Consider the following 21,227-nt stretch of genomic DNA (forward strand, 5'->3'; position numbering starts at 1 on the left):
TAGAAGCAGCGGCAGTAGTAGTAGTAGCAGAGGCAATAGTAGTAGTAGTAGCAGTAGCAGTAGCAGCAGTAGTAGTAGCAGTAGTAGTAGCAGTAGTCGTAGCAGTAGTAGTAGCAGTAGTAGTAGATGTAGTAGTAGTAGCAGCAAAAGTTGTAGTAGCAGTAGTAGTAGCAGCATAAGTAGCAGTAGCAGCAGTGGTAATAGCAGTGGTAATAGCAGTAGTAGTAGTTGTAGTCGCAGTAGTAGTAGTAGTAGTAGATGCAGTAGCAGCAGAAGTTGTAGTAGCAGTAGTAGTAGCAGCATAAGTAGCAGTAGCAGCAGTGGTAATAGCAGTGGTAATAGCAGTAGTAGTAGTTGTAGTCGCAGTAGTAGTAGCAGTAGTAGCAGTAGTAGAAGTGTCAATAGTAGTAGTAGTAGCAGCGGCAGTAGTAGTAGTAGTAGTTGTAGTAGCAGTAGTAGTAGTAGTTGTAGTAGCAGTAGTAGTAGTTGTAGTAGCAGTAGTAGCAGTTACAGTAGTAGATGTTGCAGTTGGAGTAGTAGTAGTAGAAGTGTCAATAGTAGTAGTAGTAGTAGTAGTAGCAGCAATAGTAGTAATAGTAGTAGTAGTAGTAGTAGTAGTAGTAGTAGTAGTAGTAGTAGCAGCCGCTATAGTAGTAGTAGTAGCAGCGGCTGTAGTAGTAGTAGGAGCGGCTGTAGTAGTAGTAGCAGTAGCAGTGGCAATAGTCGTTGTAGCAGTTGCAGTTGTAGTAGTATCAGTTGCAGTTGTAGTAGTAGTAGTTGTAGTAATTTACAGCACTGAGGAGCAGTGGTAGTAGTATGAGGAAATGGTGTGAAAATATGGTTTATATACTTTAAGGAAGTATAGCCTACTGCAATGTAGATATGAATGTATAGCATGAGAAAATGTTATGAATATGACTATAATTTCCAGACAAATGTAATAAGAAATGTGTGGGTAGAGGTGGCTGCACTCTCTCTCTCTCTCTCTCTCTCTCTCTCTCTCTCTCTCTCTCTCTCTCTCTCTCTCTCTCTCTCTCTCTCTCTCCACTGCACGTCTGCAGCGAACTCCATTAAACCAGTTTATTACGAGGCTGACTTAGAGAGCACTGACAGATGGCTCCCAATCTAAGCCGACAGATTGCAGTTCATTCACTCCAAGCATCTCCACTCATAACTACATTTAACTATTTTTGTAATTAGCCTATATTCTGCCAAGTGTTTGATTTTCTGTTTCAATATCATGTGTGAAGAAATGGCAACACCCAGTGTCACACAAATGACATTGATATAGTACACTATTTGTGGTATTACTCATACTGTGTAATGTGATATAAAGTTAATGTTCATAGTCTTTTTGATATTGGAATTTCAGAAAACAAACCCAAAATAAGTCACCATAACCTCTATCAATCTTTCATCTGCCACAAGATTCCCCCCCCACCCCTCCGGTGTTGGACACACACACACACACACACACACACACACACACACACACACACACACACACACACACACACATACACACCTTCCAACACACACACACACACACACACACACAAACCGTCCACACACAAACAAAAAAATAGCCAAAGATAAAAGAGCATTGGTGGGTTAGTTGGAGCATTTCTCCCTCCACAGCCCTAATCCCAGTCCCTTTTGATCAAAGATGGATGATAGTGGTCCACAGGCTTATCTGAATGACTGAGCATCTCCTACTGTTTGATCTTTCATGGGTTGGGGGGGCATTGACAGGTATACACACACTTCTGTCTGTCCCTGTGCAGTCTGCCACAACACATCTGTGTCTGTCTCACCCTCTATGGATTGCTCAACTCAACTCCGGACCATCTCTGTAGACTGTGTAGAATGCAACCATCCATCCCTGAGAAAGTAAACAGTCGTATTCACACACAGTGCAGCCATAGCAGATGTCTTTATAGTGCATAATGCATTGTGTTTGGGGGGGGGGTTCTAAGAAGCCAGTGAATCAGTTCAGAAGTAGTGTATGTGTATCCAGTCACTTGCAGGTGCAGCATACAAAAAGTATAGTCATGAAAGAAAGACAGATACCAGCCAGTGACTCTACAAAACAATATAAAAGGAAACAAAAGAATTCAACAGAGCTTTGATGGTGACCCCATAAAGGGCAGATGGTGAGAAGAGCCATAGCAGTATGTCTCTATAATTTTTTCTTCCTCTCTCTCTGTCCTCTCTCTCTCGCTCTCTCACTCTGTCCCATTTCTCTACCTCTCTCTCATTCTCTTTGATCCTCCTTTTTTCTCTTTCTCTGTCTCCTTTGTCTCTCTAACCATCCCCCCTCTCTCTCTCTGCCCTTTCTCTACCTCTCTCTCTCATTCTCTCCTTGTTCCTCCATTTTCTCTCTTTCTCTGTCTCCTTTGTCTCTCTGCCCCATCTCTCACTCTCTCTCTATCTGCCCTTTCTCTCTCTGTCTCTCTCGCTCTTTCTCTCTGCCTTTTCTCTACCTCTCTCTCATTCTCTTTGTTCCTCCTTTTTCTCTCTCTCATCTCTCGGCCCCCCCCTCTCTCTCTCTCTCTCTCTCTCGCTCTCTTTTCCCACCTTTCCCAATCTCTGTCTTCTCTCCCCCCTCTCCTTCTCCCTCTCTCCCCCCTGTCTTGCCCCCCTCCCAGCCCACTCGTGTAAGCAGCCAGAGAGCCCGGCCCATGTGGAGGTGATGGGGATGGATCTGCCAGGGTTTGGCTACACCCTCCTCTACTCCTGCCAGACCGGCTTCTTCCTGTCTGGGGGCTCGGAACACCGCATCTGCAAGTCCGACGGTACCTGGACCGGGAAGATGCCCATTTGTCGAGGTACAGGCCGACATGGCCAGTGTGTTTGTTTGTGTGTCTGTGTGGTTCCAGGGTGAAGTTCCCCCTAACTTTCTCCCAATGCTAACCTTAGCCATTTGTTTGCGTGCTTGTGTGTGTAGCATGGCATATGCTGATATGGGACAGAGGCTCTCTTGTGCCGCAGGTCATGACTGCAGCTGCAATAGTACGGAGCACACTTCACACACGTGCAGACAGAGTCCTCACCACTGCTGCGTTGTGCAGCTGTGCACCTCAGGCCCCAGAGTAATTACAAACACAAACAGATGGGAGAGACATGGAATGCTGTGGGAGAAGTTCCCACTGTGCCAGGCTGTTCTGCTACCACTGCAGCATGCGGCATCTTGTGTTATTCTGGCTTCTATCAAGCCACTGGAACAAACAGGATCATGCTTCTGTCTGCGTCTCCAACAGCACCCTAGTCCCTATCTAGCACACTGAATTTGACCAAAAGTAGTTCACTAAGTAAGGACTAGGGTGCCATTGGAGACGCAGGATCTGTTTCTTGTCCTTGATGGACTGGTCGTTTGGCCCTGTGCAGTAATCCTGTCCCCACCACTGTGACTTACCTTCACTGTCAACTGTAGAGGGCCTCTGCCACTTAACGCATTCTACTGCATGACCACATGCGTGCTTATTTCTGTGTTTCTTACTTTGTACACCTTTCTATACCTTTTATAAGCAATTGTCATAAGAGAAGAGCTTGCAAGTAAGCATGTCATTGTACTGTGTGCACATCGCTGTATCACGTGCATATGACAAATAAACTATGATTTGATTTGATTTACTATAACTAGCAGAAGATTCCATGCTTGACTTTTACACCACAGAACACACCGTATGTGTTTTATTTAGGAATATTATCCAGAGCCATACATTTATATGGCTATGCTATTACCACGCAATAGAATTGAGGATTCGCCATCAATTAGTTAGTTGCATTATCTCTTGATGTGTGGTGCTGAAGCACATTAATACATGATTAGAAGTCCCACATGGGGAAGTTGATGTGAAATAATATAACTAATGCTGTTTTTGTCTCCCATCACCTTAGCTGGGTCCAAACTCTCAGAGAAGCCTATCAAGCCAGTGGCAGGGACACCCAGTCCCAAGCTGAGTGGTGAGTGCCTGACTGAAATGCAATCACGACACACACACGCACATCATTACAGTAGCCCACACACACACACACACACACACACACACACACACACACACACACACACACACACACACACACACACACACACACACACACACACACACACACACACACACACACACACACACACACACACACATATATAGACACAGACACAGACACACACCATTACAGTAGCATCGTCAGAGCAGTGTTCTGATTCCATAACAAAAGACTACTCTGACTGTACTTGTCTAAAGTATACATGCGGCAGTTAGCAGCGGGTCAGATCCGTAATCACAACAGAATGAATATGAACAACTTAATTTGGCTCGACGGCTTCGCTAATAGCACCTCAGAAGGACTGGTATCCTTAATGCATTCTTGAGTGCCCCTCTTGAGGGACGAGAAGTTAATGAAGAATGGAGAGGATGAGTTTGACGGTAAAATGTCCGGGCAGCACGGCCTGGCAGTCTCTCTCTCTCTGTCTCTCTCTCTCTCTCTATGTCTCTCTCTATCTCTCTTCTATGGAGTCATCTGTCGTGATGCCGTGAGATAGCAGCTCAACCATGCCAAAGTTTCCACTGCCTTCATAACAAGTTTAACATTGATAAACTTGGAGAGGGAGTACGTTTTTGAAAAGCTTGGAGGTCATTTACAAAGTTTGATATACTCTGAGGGTGAAAGCTCACGGGCCCTGCCTGTGTCTGTGAAAACTAGTAGTACTGTCTATTTGATCAACCATAAATCAAACAGACTTATAGAAGGTTATACAGAGGATGCATGTGTAGCAGTAACTTAACAACCCCTGTGCAAGGACACACACTGTATATCGATCTGTATTAATAAGTGTTGGCCTCAACTTTGCATTAGTTTAGGGGTTTGAGATGTGTGGTGCGGCCATTCGGCCAGACACTCAATATCTGGTCAGTATGAAGTTAAAGGGATAGTTCACTTATTTGAATTTACCTCCAAAGTGTAGTTTATTATCTAGTGGAATGTGAGGTCGTAGTATATTTCAAGATTTTTTTTTTACTCAACCAAGGTCCTCTTTTTCTCTCTTTCCCCAAACTTTTAAAAGTTTTATTGAAACGATGGATACAAATGAACAGGGAGATTGATAAAGGGAAGACAGTGTGAAGACCGTTGGGGCTGGGATTCAATCCCATACAGGCAGGGTGTGCAGAGGGCAGTGGGTTTAACCGCTCGACCAACCTCAGGCACAACCAAGGTCCTCTTATAATCAATATTTTCTATGCCCTGTTTCAGTTCCTGATGACGTCTTTGCTCCTAACTATATCTGGAAGGGTTCATACAACTACAAGGGAAGAAAACAACCAATGACTCTGAGTATCACAAGCTTTAACGCCACCACGGGAAGGGTTAACGTCACCTTGACCAATAGCAACATGGAACTGCTGCTTTCAGGTACGCCGTCCCCATTTCACTCCATATCACACAGAGAGGTTGATGCTAGGGAAGGTCTCTAGACACTCCTTGAACACACATGCACACACACACAGTTATGTATTACCCCAGCAACACCTATCAGAGTGTTGTAAAAAATGTCATCATGTACCACTGGAGTAGAATGGAGCTGGTGTTTCAGATGCGGTGTTTCTCTTCCCCAGTATGCATATGACTAGACTTGAGTGTTACTAAACATAGCTTACAACGTTTGAGTGGTATGGCCTTAATGTCAGATGGTATCCATTTAGGACTGTATCTACTTAGTGGGAAATTCAATTAAGTTGTTTATTTGCCTGTGTAAAGGACATTTGTGAACATTCAAATGGGAATTCATGGTCTGTCTGATCTGAGAAGATGTTTTGAGGTGATGCGTTTTGACTTAGACATTAGACATTCATTCACATTCTCCAAACATCACATTTTGAAGTGTTACTGTTGCTCCTGCTGCTCTGTATGGTTCCATTTATCCAAATGTCAAATTTAGAAGTTAAGGGTTAAGGTTTTGGATAAGGTTAAAACATGAAGTTTAGGCAGTCATTCCAAATGGTTAAGGTAAGGGTTAAGGTTTGGGATAGGGTTAAAACAAAAAATGCAAAACCAGTCTCCACAACTGGGATCAATCATCCGGAGTCATGGGATTAATTTAATTTATTGTGTACATAATGTTGCTGCTACCATCTCTTTTGACCGAAAATAACTTCTGGACATCAGAACAGCGAATACTCACCACAGACCAGAATAAACTTTTTCCTTTAACGAGTCCAACGAGAAGGATATCCTGCTTTCACTGGAACAGGCCCAGATCCACACCTTTTGCGTGAAGAAAAGACGCAGGAAAAGGGGCCGCAGATCGGGCAGCCTTCTGAGAATCCGTAGGCAAGCGAGTAAACTCCCACTGCCATCCGTTCTTCTTGCTAACGTGCAATCATTGGAAAATAAAATTGATGACCTACGATTAAGATTATCCTACCAACGGGATATCAAAAACTGTAACATCTTATGTTTCACCGAGACGTGGCTGAACGACGATACGGACAATGTAGAGCTAGAAGGATTTTCCATGCACCGGCAGAACAGAGACACCACCTCTGGTAAGACGAGGGGTGGGGTTGTGTGTCTATTTGTCAATAACAGCTGGTGCACGATGTCTAATATTAAAGAAGTCTCGAGTCATTGCTCGCCTGGGGTAGAGTACCTTATGATAAGCTGTAGACCACACTATCTACCAAGAGAGTTCTCATCTATATTATTCGTAGCCCTCTATTAACCACCATAGAATGAAGCTGGCACTAAGACTGCTCTCAACCAACTCTATAAGGCCATAAGCAAAGAAGAAAATGCTCACCCAGAAGCGGCACTCCTAGTAGCCGGGGACTTTAATGCAGGCAAACTTAAATCAGTTTTACCAAATGTTTACCAGCATGTCACATGTGCAACCAGAGAAAAATAAATCCTAGACCACCTTTACTCCACACACAGAGATGCATACAAAGCTCTCTCCCGCCCTCCATTTGTCAAATCTGACCATAATTCTATCCTCCTGATTCCTGCTTACATGCTAAAACTAAAGCAGGAAGTACCAGTGACTCGCTCAATAGGTAGGTGGTCAGATGACGCGGATGCTACACTACAGGACTGTTTTGCTAGCACAGACTGGAATATGTTCTGGGATACATCCAATGGCATTGAGGAGTACACCACCTCAGTCATCGGCTTCATTAATAAGTGCATCCACGACGTCGTCCCCACAGTGACTGTACATACATATTCCAACCAGAAGCCATGGATTACAGGCAACATCTGCATCGAGCTAAAGGGAAGAGCTGCCTCTTTCAAGGAGCAGGAGACTAATCCAGACGCTTATAAGAAATCCCGCTATGCCCTCAGACGAACCATTAAACAAGCAAAGCGTCAATGCAGGATTAAGATTGAATCCTACTACGACTCTGACGCTCGTCGGATGTGGCAGGGCTTGAAAACTATTACGGACTACAAAGGGAAACCCAGACGCGAGCTATCCAGTGACGCGAGCCTACCAGAAGCTAAATGCCTTTTATGCTCGCTTCGATGTAAGGAACACTGAGGCATGAAGAGCACCAACTGTTCTGGATGACTGTGTGTGAACGCTCTTGGAAGCAGATGTGAACAAAACCTTGGAAAAGGTCAACGTTCACAAAGTCGCTGGGCCAGACAGATTAGCAGGACGTGTACTCAAAGCATGCGCGGACCAACTGTCAAGTGTCTTCACTGACATTTTCAACCTCTCCCTGACAGAGTCCGTAATACCTACATGTTTCAAGCAGACTATCATAGTCCCTGTTCCCAAGGAAGCGAAGGTAACCTGCCTAAATGATTACCGCCCCGTGGCACTCACGTCGGTAACCCTGAAGAGCTTTGAAAGGCTGGTCATGGCTCACATCAACAGCATCCTCCCGGACACCCTAGACCTACTCCAATTCGCATACTGCCCCAACAGATCCACAGATGATGCAATCTAAATCGCACTCCACACCGCCCTTTCTCACCTGGACAAAAGGAACACCTATGTGAGAATGACATTCATTGACATTCATTCAAAACCATAGTGCCCACATAGCTCATCACTGAGCAAAGGACTCTGGGACTAAACACATCCCTCTCCAACAGGATCCTGGACTTCTTGACAGGCCGCCCCCAGGTGGTAAAACATAGGCAACAACACATCTGCCATGCTGATCCTTAACACTGGGGCCCCTCAGGGGTGTGTACTTAGTCCCCTCCTGTATTCCCTGTTCACCCACGACTGCATGGCCAAACACGACTCCAACACCATCATTAAGTTTTCTGACGACACAACAGCGGTAGGCCTGATCATCGACAACGATGAGACAGCCTATAGGGAGGACATCAGCAGTGTGGTGCCAGGACAACAACCTCTCCCTCAATGTGAGCAAGACAAAGGAGCTGATCGAAAAGGCGGGCCAAACAGGCCCCCATTAACATCGACGGGGCTGTAGTGGAGCGGATCGAGAGTTTCATGTTCCTTGGCGTCCACTTCACCAACGAACTATCATGGTCCAAACATACCAAGACAGTCGGGAAGAAGGCACGACAACACCTTTACCGCCTCAGGAGACTGAAAAGATTTGGCATGGGTCCCCAGATCCTCAAAAGGTTCTACAGCTGCACCATCGAGAGCATCCTGACCGGTTGCATCAACGCCTGGTATGGCAACTGCTTGGCATCTGACTGTAAGGCGCTACAGTGGGTAGTGCGAACAGCCCAGTACATCACTGGGGCCAAGCTTCCTGCCATCCAGGACCTATATAATAGGTGGTGTCAGAGGAAAGCCCATAAAATTGTCAGAGACTTCAGTCACCCAAGTTATAGACTGTTTTAATAAAATTGCCCATTGTGTATGACCCCCCCCCCACTGTTTATCATCCCCACATACGTGTACAAATTACCTCGACTAACCTGTACCGGTTCCGGTGCCCCCTGTGTATAGCCTCGTTATTCTTATTGTGTTACTTTTTATTATTACTTTTTATTTTAGTCTACTTGATAAATATGTTCATAACTCTTCTTGAACTGCACTGTTGGTTAAGGGCTTGTAAGTAAGCATTTCACGGTAAAGTCTACACTTGTGTGAGAAATAAAGTTTGATTTGATTACCCCCATCCACCACCCCCGTCCACAACGCCCTAGCAAAACCCAAGCCTACTTGGGTGGCTGGTTTTGAAGACATTTCCCAATGTTCTCAGGACATGGATAGACTTCCAATTTCGATGTCAATCTTGAACAACCTGGCTGATGATCCCGATGACTCATTTATTTTATATATTCGTTTTCACATAGACGTCCCTAAAATGCAAATTATTCTGTCCCTTAATGTACTTCATTTATATAGCCTAACAGACGTGTAAAACCTACCCCCCACCCCTCCCCCATTTCGCTTAAATGAAATTTTAATCCGATCTGACAAATCTTTGACGGATTTACCATAATTATCCGGAGTGTCGAGGCCCCTTTTCCCCTTCCCCCCTTGCTCCTTCCATCTCGCTCTTACCCCCCTCGTTTCGCCACGAATGCCTTTAGCCCCAGCTGACATGTCATTTACATCATCTAATTAATCTTCTCCATTTAAATTGGACTGGGAATTGCCCAGCCGTCGCCAATTATGACTTAGACAGGTGAATGAAGAACTATTCATTCACATACTCATTGAGAAGAAATTACCATGTCTGGGAGATATATGGATCACAATGTAATCATAACACTGAGGCGATGGAGGAGGCCATTTTGTGTTTTTAATAACAGCTTATTTTACATTTAGAGAGGCCAGGAAATGGTTTGGGTGTGTTAATTGAATGTGTCTTATTACTACTACTGTGTACATCAGTCAGTTCAGAGCTGCAGAGGTAGCGAAGGGCCGAGACCTCTGATAGGCTTTAATATGGTGCTCCCTTTCTTTGCCTTCAATTGCAGGAGGCAGTTAAAAATAGGAAGTACAGTTGATGAGTGTTCTACTGCTGGAAATTGCTCCATGGTTGAAGAATATGGCTCACTGAGTGTTCATATCACCTGCTTTCATTTTCCAGCCAGACAGACAGATAGACAGACAGTGAGATAAGCGAGGGAGACCATCATCATGGGGTCATTGTTTGTGATCGTCTCCCCTGAGTACCATCAGTTATATCAGTGTTGTACCCTGGCCTCACATTGACCCTCTTGTCCCCCTGTGTTCTGTTGTGCTGCAGGTGTCTATAAGAGCCAAGAAGCACGGTTGATGCTGCTGATGTACCATGTGAAAACGTCCACTCACACCACGCTGGGCAAGGTCAAGGAGGAGACGTGGTCCATGGACGGTTTTGTAAGTTTACCGTTTCTTACTAACAGGAAGGATTTGTGGAATTGAAACATTTACATGTGTCATTTAGCAGACTTACATATCTTAATAACCATTTGACGTGGTGTAAAAATTTTGAAATTGACATTTGTTAGACATCAATGGACATTTGTTGGACATTTTTACTTCATGTTTATTACAAAATGGCCTCAAATGCTATCCTGAAAATGTAGATTTTTCCTTTAACTTCTATGGGCTTGGTACACACTATCAACAGCCAGTGAAATAGCATGGCGCGAAATACAAAACAGCAAAAATCTCATAATTTCATTTTCTCAAACAATCAACTATTTTACATAATTTTAAAGATAAACTTCTCGTTAATCTAACCACATTGTCCGATTTCAAAAAGGCTTTAATGGCGAAAGCATAAAATTAGATTATGTTAGGACATAAACTTCACAAGAAAAACCACACAGCCATTTTCCAAGCAAGGACATTCATCACAAAAACCAAAAATACAGCTAAAATATTCACTAACCTTTGATGATCTTCATCAGATGGCACTCATAGGACTTCATGTTACACAATACATGTATGTTTTGCTCGATAAAGTTCATATTTATATCCAAAAACCCCATTTTACATTGGCGTGTGATGTTCAGAAAATGTATTCCCACCAAAACTTCCTGTGAATGAGCACATCAATTTACAAAAATACTCATCATAAACGTTGATAAAATTTACAACAGTTATTGAAAGAATTATAGATATACTTCTCCTTAATGCAACCGTTGGGTCAGATTTTAAAATAGTTTTACGGAGAAAGCACATTTTTCAATATTCTGAGTACATAGCTCAACCATCAAAGCAAGCTATACAGATACCCGCCAAGTTCTGGGGTCAACTAAACTCAGAATTAGTATTATAAATATTCTCTTACCTTTGCTGATCTTCATCAGAATGCACTCCCAGGACTCCTACTTCCACAAGAAATGTTATTTTTGTTCGAAATACTCCATATTTATGTCCAAATACCTTCGTTTTGTTCGTGCGTTCAGATCTCTATCCAAAGGCATAACGCGCAAGCGTAAATCCAGAAACGAAAAGTCAAATAGTTCCATTACCGTTCGTAGAAACATGTCAAACGTTGTTTACAATCAATCCTTAGGGTCTTTTTAACATAAAACGTCGATAATATTCCAACCGGACAATATTCCAACCGGACATCTTCAAATAATATTTTTGCAGGAATCTCCTTGCGAATGATTTTGCCGAAGATTGTATACAGAGGAAAAAGAAGGAGCAGCGCGCCAAATGTGCCTGCGCAGTAAACAACTCACTGGTGCCAGGCAGTCCACTCATTGACTGAGCTCCTATTTTCTGCACAGTAACAGGAGAAGGATGAAAAACGTTTCTAAAGGCTGTTGACAGCCAATGGAAGCCTTAGGAAGTGCAACGTGACCCCACAGACACTGTAGTTTCGATAGGGATTCAAAAGAAGAACTACAATTCTCAGATTTACCACTTCCTGGTTGGATTTTTCTCAGGTTTTTGCCTGCCATATGAGTTCTGTTATACTCACAGACATCATTCAAACAGTTTTAGAAACTTCAGAGTGTTTTCTATCCAAATCTACTAATAATATGCAAATATTTGACTCTGGGCCCGAGTATTAGGCAGTTTACTCTGGGCACGCTTTTCATCCGAAAATGAAAATACTGCCCCCTATACCTTAAAAAGTTCAAACGTAACCCCATATTGAAAAGTGCCATTCAAAGAAATAAGTTAATCACTGACTGACCGACACACTCACTGACTGAATGACTAACTTACTGACTGACCATATCTGTCTCCCTAGGTGTCTGCAGAACCTGACGGTGCCACCTACGTCTTTCAAGGCTTCATACAGGGTAGAGACTACGGCCAGTTTGGACTTCAGAGGCTAGGTAAACATTATCACATTGTTTTTTATATCAGCTTTGTTAATGTCAACAATATTGTGGCATTTCAGTATATAGAAATGAAACATGTATCTAATGGATATTTGATATAGGCCAAAAGGTGAGTGTGAGAATATTAATGTTGTTCCTATGTCTCCTCTCCCACACAGGTTTGAACATGTCAGAGAGTAATAACTCATCCAACCCACCTCATGGTACAAACAGTAGCTCTGTGGCCATAGCAATCCTTGTGCCTTTTTTCGCCCTGATATTTGCAGGCTTCGGGTTTTATCTTTACAAACAGAGGTAAGTGTACCTACCCACCACCAGCTATTTTTATACTGTGGGCTGAATTCACAGTAAAGGCCACATACAGATGTAGGATCTGAAGTTGATCACCCTGTTGCAGGATAACTTTGTATTTGAGGTTTAAAAAGGCTTCTGAAGATTTTAATTTCCACTTGACTTGATTTTTCCTTACGAAAAATGTCTCAACCCCTACAAAAATGACCATTAATTATAATCCACATAATAATTAGCATTTCTTGTTGCCGCAGGATTATCTTCCTACTGTAATAAACTGCCTCAAATTAAGATCCTCCATCTATACTGTGCTACTGTGTTAGGATCTATAGCAGAGGTGTCAAACTCCATGGAGGACCTAGTGTTTGAAGGGTTTTGGTTTTTCCTTTCAATTAAGACCTAGACAACCAGGTGAGGAGAGTTCCTTAGTAATTAGTTACCTTATTTCATGAATCAAGTACAAGGGAAGAGCGAAAACCTGCAGACACTCGGCCCTCAGTGGAATGAGATTGACATGTGATCCATAGGATTTGTTTGGCATACGGGTTGCTGTTATTCACATATAAAACCCTAAACCATTGCTGTGTTCCTCCACAGATCTTCTATTAAAACCCAGTACATATTAGATAGGCTACACGTTGAATTATACTGACTCTTGTTCTACATTGAGTCTGAACCATGTATTTGTCCTTCTCTAGGACTACTCCTAAAACCCAGTACACAGGCTGCTCCGTCCACGAGAACAACAACGGCCAGGCGGCCTTCGAGAACCCCATGTACAACACCAGTGCCAAGTCAGTGGAAGGCAAAGCTGTCCGGTTTGACCCCAACCTGAACACAGTCTGCACAATGGTATAATGAAGTCCGCTTGGCGACCGCTACCGCAAAAACTGCATCGTGTTTTTCTTATTTTATATCAAGGTAAAAAAAAAAAGAACAAGAAAAATGCTTTTGCGAAACAAGACGATTTTGTTTAGATCGAGACTGGAGATAGCGATGGAGACACTCCAATAGAGGCGTGTCAGACATTTTTGGGGAGACGAACAGAGGAACAAGGAACCGATCCTCTGGTACATAAAGCACACTCTTCAGGAACCTTGACTGGGTCATGTGTGTCGAGAAGGACACTCACTGCGAGACCAGACCAACATCATGTTTTAGAAGACTGAACTGAGAACTGAGAAACATAAAAACCCAAATCTTCACGGTGGTCGGCGAGTGGCCTGGAGAGTTCTTACGCTACCTTATTATATTGCACTCTGCGAGTGCTTCTTCACAGTCGATTGGGTCTTTTATATAAAGTGAAAAGGATCTGTAAATCTTCTTCTTGCATATATAGGAGGAGCATTCACCACCTATATTTTTGTATTATATATTACCACGTGGGAGGGGCCAAAGGGAGAGAGATTATATGAAGAGTTTATAGAAAAAAGAAGAAAAAAAATATTTCAGAATATGCTGTTCACATCGTCAAACACACAAAGGTATTTTTTGGTTAATTTTTTAAAGGTTAAATCGTTTTTTAAAACAACGGTTTTGCCCGTGACTCCCTCTCCTTTAGCTTCAGTCCCATATTCTGTGTTTTTTTCCCACTGTGGCAATCAGAAGTGTTTGAAGTATTGATGTTAACTGTGTGATGTGAATAGAAAGGTTTTCTGGAATATTTAACTCTTATTTGCCATTTTGGATCATACTTTGGTAACGTTATTAGCCTTTACAGTCATCTACATTCTGACCTAAATAAGGAATGTCAGTATTGAGATCTTAAAGTCTGCAAATTAAAACTTATTTTAAATGAGTGTCATTTAATTTGTACTAAATGTGGAATTGTTACACTTTATATAAAGACAATATCGGTACTGCTTGTGGCCATTTGAAAGTTCTGTGGGACAACATCATGGAACAAAATCCATCCAACATCGACAGAAGAGCAGAGCAGAATCAAACATCATCCCAGTAGGTTTAACAATCATATTTCATACTGTATTCATCCCTTCATCTGTCTGTAGCGACAGAGCGAAAGAACTTTGTTGAAATAATGTGCAATGGACCCATCTTTATTTGTATTTTTTTTCTGATAAAAAATGTCTGATGATGTAATTTGCAGAACAGATGCATTTTTCAACACTAGATGAGATGAATTGCGTCCTGTATCGTATCAATGCCCAGTGCCACCCATTGGACCTGAGTCAGTCCTAATTGGTGTCCGTGACTGCAGTCCCCCAGGTCTCCAAGCTGTGATTCATTACAGTGCCTTTATGATAAAGCAGTACCCCTATAATAAAGTAGTACCACGACCTCATCACACATTAATACGGAAAGGGATCATTGGGCTCCACCAGTGAATCCTCTGGCATCATTATCACCAATGACAGACCAGATCAGTCTATCTGCAGACTTGATGATACTCTATACTGACAGTGACATCAATCGCCATGCCAACCGCAAACCAATGAGATCGATCTTTCCAGAATTTGTGTTTCTTTTGATATTATTTGGCATTTTTACTCGTCCGCACAACATTTTCATTGTGACTTTTCATTATATTGCACTTTTTTGTTACGGTTTTGTTTTGAATTGTTGTTGTTATTGTATTACTCTATGTATCCTAGTGGGTGGTTTTTACAGTGCCTACCAAAAACCATGTGAACCAGCTCTGCTGCTCCTTCCTCTTCTCCTAATCCCCCTGTTCCTGTCTTTCTCTTTATAATGTTATGGTCTCATTCCCCCTCTCCTTCACCTCACAGGGCTCCATGTGTTGCTGAACAAACACTAAACACTGACACAGTCTTGTGACCCAGCGCAGCTCCTTTCCACTCATCAGGTGCCATGTTTTTTTAACCTTTCAATCTATTTTGCCATTTAGCTTTTCCTATAAAAATGACTGCAATAAAGAACCCATACAATTCTAGGAAGCCGAAATATGATTTGCAGTACAGTGCAGCTGGGTACTCCTATGTTAAATGCATTGAAAATATATAAAAAATTAAAAAAATAAGAAAAAATGTGATTTAAAAAAAGTTTTTTTTAAAGAAATATATTTTTATGAACAAATTATTTGTAACATGTATGAATCTATTATGTACATTTCCAATGCAATGTAAGATTAAAAAAGGCTAATTGCTTTTGTAAAGTGTCGCCATTTTCTTCATTCCATATTCACTTTGTTAAGATGTGTTAGATGTATATGATATTCTCTACTGTATACGCCTGTACACACTATCTAGCATTTCCCTCTGGTTACAGTAGTCTTTGCATGGATTGGCTCCCATGACGAATACAGCCCGATCCAAACAATGAATCATACAAGCCCTCAACACAGACTGAGACCCAGAAATAGCCTTAAACCACTGAACAGATATCACAACTGTTGCACTAATTCCCCTTCCAATCGAGTCATTATAACCTTGTTTGAGTGACAGCCCTGTCATAGTTTGATTCATAGGAGGCTGAATGAAAAGCCCCAGGAATCCCTGCTGGGTTGCATAGTTTTACCGTCAGTAATACAGTGTAGCAGTGGGCTCTGCCCATGACAACTGGAATTGATCCATCATTCATTTGACAAAGTTTCTCTCTCACCTTTCTTTCTCTGTCTCTGTCTCTCGCTCGCTCTTAATCATATTTGTGAGCCAATACTAGACAGCTGGGCGGGTTGATGGTCTGTATACAGACAGGGTGAATTGGCATGTCGAACCCAATGACAGTGGAATGAAGGGCTTGTATCTATCCGTGTAAAGCGTTCTAGTGTTACTGTGGCTGTGTACATTAAGTAAATCAGGTGTGGAGAAGCTAGTCAATAGATCAATCCACTCCTTATTGACTTCATCTATTTACTCTCAAGACTTTTCAAGTGGATATTCCTTTCAGTTAATCATGTCATTATTATGGTTTACTATGGCAATTCCATGTCAAGATACTGAACCTTGAATTTTATTTTGCTATTCTCTGATCCCATATAGAGAAATAGGAGAGTTAAGGTGGGATATCTTGGTGGGATATGTCATGATGTTTAACCCCAAAAATAACACTAAAATATACAGTGTTTATGTCAAGCAGCAAAGCAAGCATATAATATCCGGCTTGATCCGTGTAGTCAGTCACCTGATATTCTGACGCTGAAGCTTGTATTGATAATAAACATGAAAGCAGCACAATACATAAAACTGGAACATATAACTGGAACATAGCACTGGGACATAGCACTGGAACATAGAACTTCAAGAATACATTTGAAGCTAGAGAAGTTGTGGAAATATCAACGCTCCATCACGGCTTGGGCAGAGAGATGAAAGGAGAGGGGGAGAGGAGATGAAACAAACCACAAGGTGCTCTGTGAGTGCTGAGAGGTTGAGAACAAACATCAGACTGTAGTGCTGAAACAAAATAAACCACGGTTTTGGGGAACAAGAGAGGAGGTGGATGAGTGTTTGCAGAGAAAGGGGGGGAGGGGTGAGAGAGAGATGGAGAGAAGGGGGGAAGACAGCCCTCTGGTGGGTTCTGAGGACAGGAAGTGACACACTAGCAGAATGGAGTGATCATAAACACACACACGGGTGTGATCACACACACACATAGAGAGCTTGAGAAAGAGAAGAGGGAAGCTAGGTGGCTGTCAGACATCTTGAGAACTGAGAAAGAGAAGAGGGAAGCTAGGTGGCTGTCAGACAGCTTGAGAACTGAGAAAGAGAAGAGGGAAGCTAGGTGGCTGTCAGACAGCTTGAGAACTGAGAAAGAGAAGAGGGGAGCTAGGTGGCTGTCAGACATCTTGAGAACTGAGAAAGAGAAGAGGGAAGCTAGGTGGCTGTCAGACATCTTGAGAACTGAGAAAGAGAAGAGGGAAGCTAGGTGGCTGTCAGACATCTTGAGAGCTGAGAAAGAGAAGAGGGGAGCTAGGTGGCTGTCAGACAGCTTGAGAACTGAGAAAGAGAAGAGGGAAGCTAGGTGGCAGTCAGACATCTTGTGAACTGAGAAAGAGAAGAGGGGAGCTAGGTGGCTGTCAGACATCTTGAGAACTGAGAAAGAGAAGAGGGGAGCTAGGTGGCTGTCAGACAGCTTGTGAACTGAGGAAATGTATGACCAACTAACAGTGGTATTGATGTGGTCGGTTGTACATGGTCTGAAACACAGAAATAAACACACTGACAGGCAAATGAAAGTAAAACAATGAAAGGAGTCACATCCAGATCTGTGTTGGCAACCTTGATCTGTCTAAATAGCACCTGTTACTGCAAGCCGAACATGAAATGACCAGTAGGCAGGCAGTGTTGTAGTTAAGGGCAGTGTTTCCCAAATCCGGTCCTCCAGTACCTCCAACGGTACATATTTTTGTTGTGACCGCGGATGAGCACACCTGATTTTATTTGTCAACTAATCATCAGGCCCTTGACAAGTTGAATCAGGTGTTTTTGTTGAGAGCTACAACAAAAATGTGTTAGAAGTAGAAGTACTCAAGGACCGGAGATGGGAAACACTGGCTAAAGCTATGGCATGACTACAGTGCTTTGAGCCATACAGCAGTAGATCACCTCTGAGATGTTCAATGAACTGTTCTCATTTAGAGACAACACTTAGGATACATTAAGAGATTTGTTGTGCCTAATTAGTCTGTCATTTTACTCCAGTAGAAAGCACAGTGATCACCATTAGTACCCTCTTTGTACTGATGCTCCTTCCTCAGAACAGGATCATTATAGTGGACGGTATGCTGATCACGTAAGCAACCTTTTCAACAGCACTACAGTCAGAACGGAGGTATAGCTTTCAAGTCTGTTCACTCCCTGGTGAAGTACTGCTTCAGGTAGAGTCTCAAATTGCACCCTATTCCCTATGTTAGTGCAAAAGCAGTGCACTGTGTAGGGAATAAAGTGCAATTTGGGACGCAGAATTTGAGTCATAAGCCCAATGTCTGTGTTCAAAAGGAAGCAGTCATGTTAAAACAATGGTTGAATGTTGGCTCAATCAATGGGCTAGATTGGAAATGTTGAAGTACCAATCTAGTTGCAGGCATTCCTATTGCCGAGTTCGAGGAGTAAGGGATCTCATGCACAGGCATTTCCCAGAGGTCTTAGTGTGAGAGGAGTTCCTTTCATCTCCATGATAGCATGCCTTAGCGCTGGACAGCTCCGAGCGTTTTGCTTTTAGACACATAGGGATTTCTCTCTGTTTGGACACCCTTCCATGCAGACTCCAAAGATCAAACACAGAGGTAATCGTCTTGTTTTGCCACCATGCACTTCAAGCTGACAACCAAAGACTTTGTAGTAGTGCCTGGTTAGAAGATGAAATCAAATGCTGTCTATGAAGGCATGGCCATTGGAGAGAAGGAAGAGGAGAGAGAGAGAGAGTTGAAGTAGTGACCAAATGGAAATAGAGCGAGAGGGAGAGAGAGAGTGAGAGAGAGAGTGAGGGAGAGAGAGAAAGAGAGAGAGGTAGATGGAACAATTCCTCTTCACTCAGTCTGGGTTATGTTGCAGTGTAATGTAATGGCCGCCATGGATGGTTGGTGTCCAGTCTGATGTATTGGAACTAGGCATGGATAATCAACTGACCATCCATGTGCACAATCACCATCACCATCCACAGCTCTCAAACCACCAGGGAAATCAAGTAGGTAGACAACCTGTTGTTGTTAGACATTTTCAAACGACAAGACAATAAACAGGAGTTACTGCATGTAGGATTGATATTCCATCCTATCATCATTAGAGATCTCATTTACCTTGAACAACTGAGATTGTGTTTTCTCCTAGGACTACAACTGAGATGAATGGCAAAGACTTGTAATTTATGTATGTCTGAACCCAACCACGCCTTGCCAGAGCGCTCTTGTTTTCACAACTCCGTCCTTCTTTTCCTCAAGCAAGACAGTTTCACTTCCAAACCAGACAACAGTTTTCACAGTACGTACGTACAGCCTCCCATACTGTTGTGTTAATTGTCCCCTTGCTGAAAATACAGATTGCGAATCCACTCATGGCTACACAAGAGAAGCATCTGCAGATGTCTCCATTGTTTCTCTCCACTTCGGCATCTGCCCGGTGCACTCGCCTTGATGAGATTCTCACCAGCCGGATCGAGACTCTGTCTCGTTTGAACTTCAGCCGTGACGACGGCTAGATTTGAAAGAGGAGAGAGAGAGAGAGAGGCAGACTTGGCGGAAGTAAGAGCACACTTCGGCTGATATGGGGGGGGGGAGCTGTAAAGTCAGAGGGCATTCTAAATGACAGTGCTTTCTAGGGAAGAGCGAGATCAACAGAGAGAGAAAAAAGAGAAGAGGAGTAGTCTGCTTCTTTGATGTTTCCCCTCCATTGTTCCTCCTCAGTCAAGGTCACTTTCCTTTCCGCATTGTGGAACCCAAATGTCTCCTGATATATGTCTAATTCTGGTCATACATTGTGGCCGCCATATGAGAATGAATGCTTGCCAGCAATGTTCCCTATATTGTTTTTCGGCACTGAGCAAATTTCAGGTCTGGTGAGAGCAAACTTGAACGTCGTGAAAATTCTGTGCAACTTTGATGCATGGCATTTACTGTGAACACTGAGGCTGTACACACTTTAAGTTACAGTTTTAACAAAGGCCATGTAGGCTACTGTGGCAATTTGATCATAACGTAGGTCTACCAGAGTGGCCTACCATCAAAAACAATGGAGAAAATGTATCCCATAACATATTAACGTGGAAATAGCTGTTCTATCATTCAGCCTACAGTAGCAGCCAATGTGTGGTGTTCAATGTAGGCCTTCATTCCATGAGACGTAAAAAATAATTAATAAATAATGCAGGGCTTGACATTAACCCGTTTATCCACTTGGAGGAGACTGAAAATGGCGTTGTGTTGTTTGATGCAAGAAACCACTTTACAAAATAAAATGTATTATTATTCTCATACCATTATTACAGAGAATCAGACAATTTATGCTACCTTCTGCCTATTGGCTACTTAGCTTATTCAAACATGTCTCAAAATACAACACTGCCCCTTTAAGACAAAAGAAAAGCTCTTTACCTGATTCGCTTTTTAAAAATGTCTAGAAATATATACGTTTTGTGCTCTTGTAGGAAGCAATCACTCCCCTATTGCTGACTACAAATGATCTATAACTGGGCTAATAACTCACTAACTAGCAAAGGATATGAACAAAATGTGCACACGTGGCTACATGCAGCTCTCGCTTTGATCTCAAAACGAGTGCATCTACTTACAACCGCGAATGCTGTAAACACAGTCCAGTTCAGAGTAAATGACACAGATCCATATATGGCAATGGACTATTTGCATATAGGCCTACTGCAGCTCTAATTGTTTATGCTGCACCGATCTGTGTAGAGTACGGGCTGAGTAGTCCGTGTCAATGCAATAGAATCCTACTCTGATGCGTTCTGCCTACAACAAAATCTGTTGCATAGTTTGTTTTGTTTGGTTATGTTGCATTGAAAGTGGCTAACATTGTGTCACAATTGCCACAGTAAAGGGAAATGTTGATACTGTTAACAGGGAAAACTCTAGAACAGTGGTCACCAACCTTTTCTGAGATATTTTTTTAACATTACTTAAAAAACGTAAGCCTATGCAACATTAACCAATGAAAAACAGTTCTGGAGCAATGAGGTTTGTGCAGTAAGCTATAGGCCCAATACATTACCTGCCAATGCATTGTTGGTCAGGCCATTTTTATTATCAAATTTATCAAATT

At 42.6% G+C, this 21,227-nt stretch overlaps 1 protein-coding gene across 1 annotated transcript in view; it reads left to right on the plus strand.

The window, feature by feature from the left end:
• The window catches only part of LOC106570400 (CUB and sushi domain-containing protein 3-like), a 725,317-nt gene extending 711,385 nt beyond the window's left edge, over positions 1-13,932 (plus strand). Inside the window, 7 exon segments of the mRNA XM_014142665.2 lie at positions 2,649-2,828; positions 3,901-3,966; positions 5,257-5,415; positions 10,197-10,309; positions 12,147-12,234; positions 12,399-12,534; positions 13,230-13,932. Coding sequence (XP_013998140.1) covers positions 2,649-2,828; positions 3,901-3,966; positions 5,257-5,415; positions 10,197-10,309; positions 12,147-12,234; positions 12,399-12,534; positions 13,230-13,389 — 902 coding nt within the window. The 3' untranslated portion in view covers positions 13,390-13,932.
• Positions 13,933-21,227: the final 7,295 nt, after the last annotated feature.

The sequence above is a fragment of the Salmo salar genome, chromosome ssa14 (assembly GCF_905237065.1).
Source record: "Salmo salar chromosome ssa14, Ssal_v3.1, whole genome shotgun sequence".
Classification (NCBI taxonomy): Eukaryota; Metazoa; Chordata; class Actinopteri; order Salmoniformes; family Salmonidae; genus Salmo; species Salmo salar.